General features: G+C 34.8%; 1 protein-coding gene across 1 annotated transcript; it reads right to left on the bottom strand.

The window, feature by feature from the left end:
• Positions 1–269: 269 nt before the first annotated feature.
• On the bottom strand, positions 270–5733 carry LOC107830790 (uncharacterized). Its single transcript, XM_075220423.1, has 3 exons — positions 5662–5733; positions 3300–3992; positions 270–806 (listed from the first exon to the last, which is right to left on the bottom strand). The coding sequence occupies exons 1-3, from the start codon at positions 5731–5733 to the stop codon at positions 612–614; spliced, it is 960 nt and encodes a 319-aa protein (XP_075076524.1). The 3' UTR covers positions 270–611.
• Positions 5734–7188: the final 1455 nt, after the last annotated feature.

Genomic DNA, 7188 nt, shown 5'->3' with positions numbered 1-7188 from the left:
TCAAGAACTCTAAATCTCCCACTTGAATACCACTCTCTTTTTGTTCCAACTATTCCTAACTTCCGAGTATGTCTCAAAGTAATCCTTGAAGCTTCTAAGAATTACAAAAACAACAACAATAACAGCAACATACTCGGTGTGATTCCACAAGTGGGATATGGGGAGGGTGGGGTATACACAGACCCTACCCCTATCTTGAGTGAGGTAGAGAGGTTGTTTCCGATAGATAAGAATTACAGAAATGAAAGCTGAAATAAGTTTACTGAATCTACATGAAATGGACTTGAAAATTTTACAAAAAGGAAAAAGGTTCGTTCACAGGACATCTAACCTCCAAAAGAATGTTACAATGGTTGCACCAGAAAGAGACATTCTGTACCTATTGCTCCTACAAGGCTACAATCCCACAATTCTACCCAAAAAGGAAAATGGAAAAGAAAAAAAGTGAAAACAAGATATGAACTGATTTCATAATTTCATGATCTTCTCAAAGAATAAGAGGTGGGAAAAAGGTAAGCCAAGATAGAAGTCATTATGATCTTTACTTAACTTAGGTTCTACACTCTGCTATTTCTCTACTCTAATATCAACAAAGGCAAATCATGCTAAAACTATCTATGATGGTGTTGATCTCTAGACTCCATCTCCCTTACATTGTGTACAATATCTTGGATCTTCTTGGACAGAGATTGGTTGTGCTCCTCAATGTGCTCGAATATCATTTCCAAATGCCTCTTATATGTTGCTGATCTCTTTTTCTCAGCTGCCAGTTGTTGTGATAGCTCCCGGATTTTGTCATGCTCATTCTACAGGAAGAAGTTGAGAAACCAAAACAAGAGTAAACTGAAGTCATGTAAAGGTAGTTCCTTGAAGATGAACATGAAGCATAAAATCTAAGTTTTACATGCATCAACAGACAAAGACCATAATTTTAAAACTATTGCTATAAGCGGCAATTGCTAAATCGACAATAGAACGTTGGTTACTTCAGCAATTAATCCCAATATTAACCAACATATTTTGCCAGCTCTACTGTTATTTAAGAATACCCCCCCCCCCCCCAACCCCCCAAAACTCCCAACCCACCCCCATTCCAATTTGTATGATCTAGTGATCTAGTGTAAGTGCACTCGCAATGATAATTATTTGAATTTAATGACAGAATTACCATCTCTAAGTACTTGTACTATTTGAGATATCGTTTCTGAATTCGGATCTGATGTTTTTGCTTAATCAGTACTTTAAGTGTATTTCCAGCAAAAAATACACCCCTCATGACTTCTATAAACATTGTTTCTCAACATACCAAAAAGAGCCAAAAAGGATTATGTTTCAAGGTCATCTAACATCAATTTAACTGATGTGGAAATCCAAGGATAAGGTGACTTATGAATATATACCCTGTTCACAAAGACACGGACGAAAACAGTTTATAGATTCTCAAAAAATCTTAACTGAATAACCATTCGCACAATTAACAAAGCATAATTTTTTACAACACAATTCCCAAAATGGAAAGATGGAATCCCATATATCGAACAGTAATTGCATCAAAGAATAATCAATAGTCAAAACGACAGAGAAGGATATCTCTTACCAAATTTCTCCATTTTTTATAGTAATGATTTTTTTTTACCGAATGTCTCATAAACTATATAGTGATCCCTGTTTAAACATTAGCTCACTGTGAGCAGGATAGTGAATGGGGCCATAACCAAAGCAAACTGGGCAACTATTTACGACATGGCATCGCTCAATGTGATCAAAAAGCTACGATACCCCTTCCTCACCAAGATAGAAGTTGCATTCTTAGATGTAAGGTACGAATTCCATTGCTCCTTTTTTGATCTCTTCAAAATTTTCTTCTCGTATATGTTGCCTTCAAATCCCTAACTGCACCTGTGTCAATCCGACATGATATGGGTGTGGGATTCGCACTGTATCTGGTCAACCTAACTCGGGTGCTTTGACAACACCCATGGCCAAGAAACATCTATAGAGTGTAGCAAGGAACCTTGGGTTAATTGGGTATTTGGTTTGATTTTGAGTATGTCATAAAGATTATAGTTCACATAAAGTGGTAGAACACTTTGCTACTATAATTAAGTATTTAAATAGAATTTAATTATAGTAACTTTTATTAAATAGAATTTATTAATTGTTTGCAATGTATACATATATAGTAATATACAAACATTGGTTTTATCTTAACATCCGTACCTATACTCCTACTCGTATCCTGAATCCTAAGATTTAGGTGATGATGAATCCAACGTAAGATCCGCACCAGTATCGGGTGCCCATACCCATATCCGAGTATCATAGGTTCTCGTAACCATAAGTTTTGAACCGAAATGGAACTATCGTTTATATCTTTGTCCGACAGTATAGATTGATTAACTCGTCTAATATAAAGGCACCTAAGAAAGTAGCATTTCATGCTAACAGTACAAAATTTGAAAAGCGGAAGGATAATGTTTAGCTGGTGTTTCTTTTGCGAGGAAAATGGTGAGGAAGTGGAATGTAAACACACATTGTATATTGACACCAACTTGGTGTATATTGACGAAATCATTTTGACTTATAAATCAAAGTAGCGTTAGAAATATGCAAATACGACCAAAGCAGCTTATAAGATCACAGTTACAAGTTTTTCCTTTTTTTTTTTTTTTTTTTTGGGGGGGGGGGGGGGGGCGCGGGAGAAGGTAACCTATAAATCTTCAGCACGAAGGTTGTGCTGGTAACCATATTTACAGTTCACAAAAAAATGTCCTTGTTCATCTTATATGGATTCCAATGATCTAGTATGAACTAGATGTCGGATTTGTCATTGTCTAAATCTTATGTTTCATGGGTACAGAAAGAGTACAGATGCAGGTCTTGAGATACGTGTAACAAATATACATATACAAATGTTACTATCATTTGAAGTCATTGAACTAAAACAACTATATATAAATTCTCCTTAAATATCTCTTTTTCCCAGTCTATATCATACAATATCATAGTTTTCCAATACTTTAAATGAATATTATATACATAGATACATATAAATATAGACCATTGCCTCATTAAAATTTCAAAGTTCCATCAAAAGGGTATAAACAGAAGATGTATAATCAAAGGTATAAACAGGGTATAAACAGAAGGGTATAAACAGAAGATGTATAATCAAAGGTAATAATATGATGATACGGTCTAGAAACTGAATAGCAGCTATGAAGAAAGAAACAAATACAGAAAGAAAGTAGGACAGCTTATGTTAGAAATCCTTAGTAACTATAAGGCAGGAAACTAACCGGATATTGATCATAGATCAAGTCCCTACGACCTTTGCCTGGGCTTAATGGATGAGTGTGCTCCTTGACAAATTTTGTGACAACCCACTTCCCAGAGTTTACTTTTCTAACTAATATCATCGCTCTGCAACCAACCCTAGTCTCTGCTCTTTGTCGCACTATCTTTTCCCGCTTATCAGGCATTCTAAAGCCCTCCTTGTTGCAAACTAGTGCTCGACCAATAGCAGAGCCATCGCGCCTAGATCGCGAAAGCTTGCTAACCCGGATTATGAACCCCACTCTTGTTGCATATGTATTATAAAATGCATGTGCTGCTGCTTCAGATTCAAACTCCTGGCCAACATAAGGTTCATCTGAAGTTGAATTACCTAGTGATTGTGATTCTTCTAATGGAACGACCTCCCTATCAGAAAGGTCTTCATCTACCTTGACATCATGCACGTCGTGAAGTGCCTCCTCACTGGAACTTCCTCCAACTGCATTTTCATCTACTGCCCTAACTTCCACCACCGTGCCCTCTTCCACCTCGCCTATTATGTGATCATCAACCACAAAGTCCACTGTTGCATCAATTGCGTCAGTAATTTGTTTATAGACATAGAAAAACTTAAAACAGAGTGTAAATACTCCACACTGAAGGATATCCACATTAGAGTAAAGATTATGATTTGCAGTTTGAATATAGATACAACTCTATGTATTAGATCCTGAAAAGGGCCTAAAATTCTACAATAATATGATCTAACCTCATCTACTACGACTCAAAACTCTCACTAAGATTTTCTTTCATATGTTTTATGGGAAAATTTTTCTGGAGAGCTCTTAGCACAAATATTTCAATTTATGTTCTCAAGCGTGCTACCTATGGACGTATTTTTAGACAAGTAAGAACGAAATTAGGGAAGACTTTACTGAAATTCTGCAGCTTGAATGATTCACTAGTTGAATCAAAATCACCTAATGCTGGTCACAGCCCCAGTGTGGCTCATGACATACCGTCAATATGAATGCAATAACAAAAGATTGCAATCAAGCCGGTCAAAGATTATGCTTTGGCAGCAACAAAATCCTAGTCAAAATGATATAGATTGAAGGAGGAACCACAACTAAACACTCACTACTGCTTATACATAAAAAATAAAAAATAAAAACTACGCCTCAATCCCAAACTAGTTGGCCTTGGCATATGAATCCTTAATATCCATTCCACTCCATTAGGGGTTCTTAAAACTAGGAATTCTCTAAACCTCACACTTATTTAACAGTTAAAAAAGCTACTCGGGCAAAAAATTCAATCTTTTTGATAATATAAATAATTCAAACTTGGCATATAAAATCTGTTTAACTCATTAGCATAACTAATTCAAACGCCAATTCATAATTAACGCTGTCCCAAGTAAAAATGTTATGGAACACATAAAAAGCTAGATAATTCAGCCTGAAACATCAACCCCCAACTCAAATTTGAAAAAGAAAACGCCCAAATACAAGGAAAGTTCACATAACATAAAAATCAATGTTCAGCCAATAACCACCACCAAAATTCTGAAATTATTCTCTGGGACTCGGTACCCAGGGGCCAAAAAAGCAAAATTTTCGGTAAAATTCAAACTTTGTGCGCTTTTCTCCTAAATAAAAGGAATAAAAAGTAAAGAATCGGAAACAAGTAAACTTACTCCAAATTTAATTTATAAGGAAATGAATCCACGTTGTGAAGATTCGCAGGAACAGACAGACACGGGTGGGGGTGCGGGGGAAACGGAGAGAAGAGAAAGAGGGCTTGAGGGTTCAGAGTGGTGGCTATATGTGGCCCTTAGTGAATGTGAGTTGTTGAGTTGTGATTGGGTTCGACGAGCATACGAAGTCAGCAATTTTGGGAGCTTCCAATGAAACAGTAACACGTGTTATCGTCCATGGAGTGGACTGTGCGCTATTATTTCTTCTGGACCCGCGAATGGATCGGGCCTAAAATCTGGACCGGGTCTAGCTTCAAGCTATTGCTGAAGTGTGATTTGTAGTCATACCCTATATTTATGCCACCTTTTAATATGTATCCTATTTTTAAAAATCATTGATTTGGTAGCCAGCTGACAAAAAATTCATAATAATATGACCATTATACCCCTAACAAAATATATAAAAGATGCATCACGCATAAATCATTTTACAGTTCTCCTCCATCACTCCGTCTCTCCTCAGATCTTCTCTCGCAAACCAAAAATTTGAACGAGATTCAAATTTCAAATTCAAAATTACAAAATACATTGTAAGTATTGTAATTTATCTTCAGAATTCAAATTAGTTTTTGAAACTGATTGATTTTCATGATATATGTTTCTATAATTATTTTTGTAATTCACACTTGCATGAAGTTGTTTGACGGATGAAACATGAACTTTTCACTGATAGATTTCACTGACGAATGAATTTGCATTCTAAATTTGTTTCACGTTGAATTCTAAAGTGAAGCAAAAGATTCTTCACGTTAAACCTAATTTAACGTCAAAGCTAAAAATTCAAATATGGTGAAGTTTTGTACTGCATAACATGCTAAAGTTTTTGTTTATTTACTAAGCAAGCTGAGTTTTTACATAATTTGCTAAAACTGGACACCAAAAATGCTAAAGTATTTGTCTTGCAGTCTAAATAAGCTGAAGTGTTTTAGTTCATTTGCTAAGATTTCAGAACTAAAATATGCTGAAGTTATATCCTGTGTTCAATAGTTTTGTAATGAGCTTTTTCCGAAAACTTCAGCATAAGATGCTAAAGTTGTTTAGTTCATTTTTAAAAACTTCAGAAAAAACGAGCTGAAGTTTTCCTCCTTGCACTATGTATATTTCAAGTGAATTTTATTTAATGCATGCTGAAATTAAATTTAGTTCATTTACTGAAGTTTTGTCCTGCATTAAACAACTATTTTCATGAGCTTTTCTCCGAAAACTTCAGTATAAACAAGCTTTTTTTTTTCTGCTCAACAGTTTTATAATGAGATTTTTCCAAAAACTTCAGCATAAAATGCTGAAGTTATTTAGTTCAGTTTTAAAAACATCAAGAAAAACGAGCTTAAGTTTTCCTCCTGCATTATGTAATTTTATTATGATTTTTTGCTAAAAATTCATACCAAAAAATGTTTAAGTTTTGTAGTATGTTGAAGTTTTTTAGTTCATTTCCTAAAACATGCTTAATCTTTTGTCCTGCAATATATAATTTTCTAATGAGTTTTTGTTAATGCATACTGGGGTTATTTAGTTCATTTCCTAAAACTTTATATTAAAACATGCTAAAGTTTTGTAGTATTATGCTGAAGGAAAAACACAGTTTTTCCCTCTGTTATTTTCTGAGTTTAAAGAGAATTATATTTAAAAAAACGTACAAAACATTAAAACAAAAACATTGTCTTTCATTAAATAAAATAAAACATAAATTAAAATTACATAAAAAAAGAAATAAGATAATGGCCCTTTAAACAAAAGGATTATCCAAAAAAATAAAAATAAAAATCTAATCGTCCATATTATTATCGTCGTCACTGTCAGATGGACGAGCGTCTGCATCACCAAGACTATCATAGGAGCCATCTCTGACCAGCATCTCAAGCCTATCAAGCTTGGTGTTGATTTCTTCCAGCTCCCTATCGTCCTTGTGTCACGACCCAAGTTCGCCGTTAGTGAACTGTCGTGACGGCACCTAGTCTCTACGACTAGGTAAGCCTAACAATTTGCGAAAAAAGAAAGCAAAAAGTAAAACTAGCCAAGAATTACGGATAAAACATAAATAAAATGTTTAAGATGCCGCTCGGAATATACGATATAAACTCCCAAAACCCGGAATCTCATGAAATCATAAGCTGTTGAATAACTACAAGTGTTCTAACTCCAGAATGTCTAAA

The sequence above is a fragment of the Nicotiana tabacum genome, chromosome 8, assembly GCF_000715075.1.
Source record: "Nicotiana tabacum cultivar K326 chromosome 8, ASM71507v2, whole genome shotgun sequence".
In the NCBI taxonomy this organism is placed as follows: Eukaryota; Viridiplantae; Streptophyta; class Magnoliopsida; order Solanales; family Solanaceae; genus Nicotiana; species Nicotiana tabacum.
Note: the sequence above shows the minus strand (reverse complement) of the source record. Positions and strands in the feature narration are given on the sequence as shown.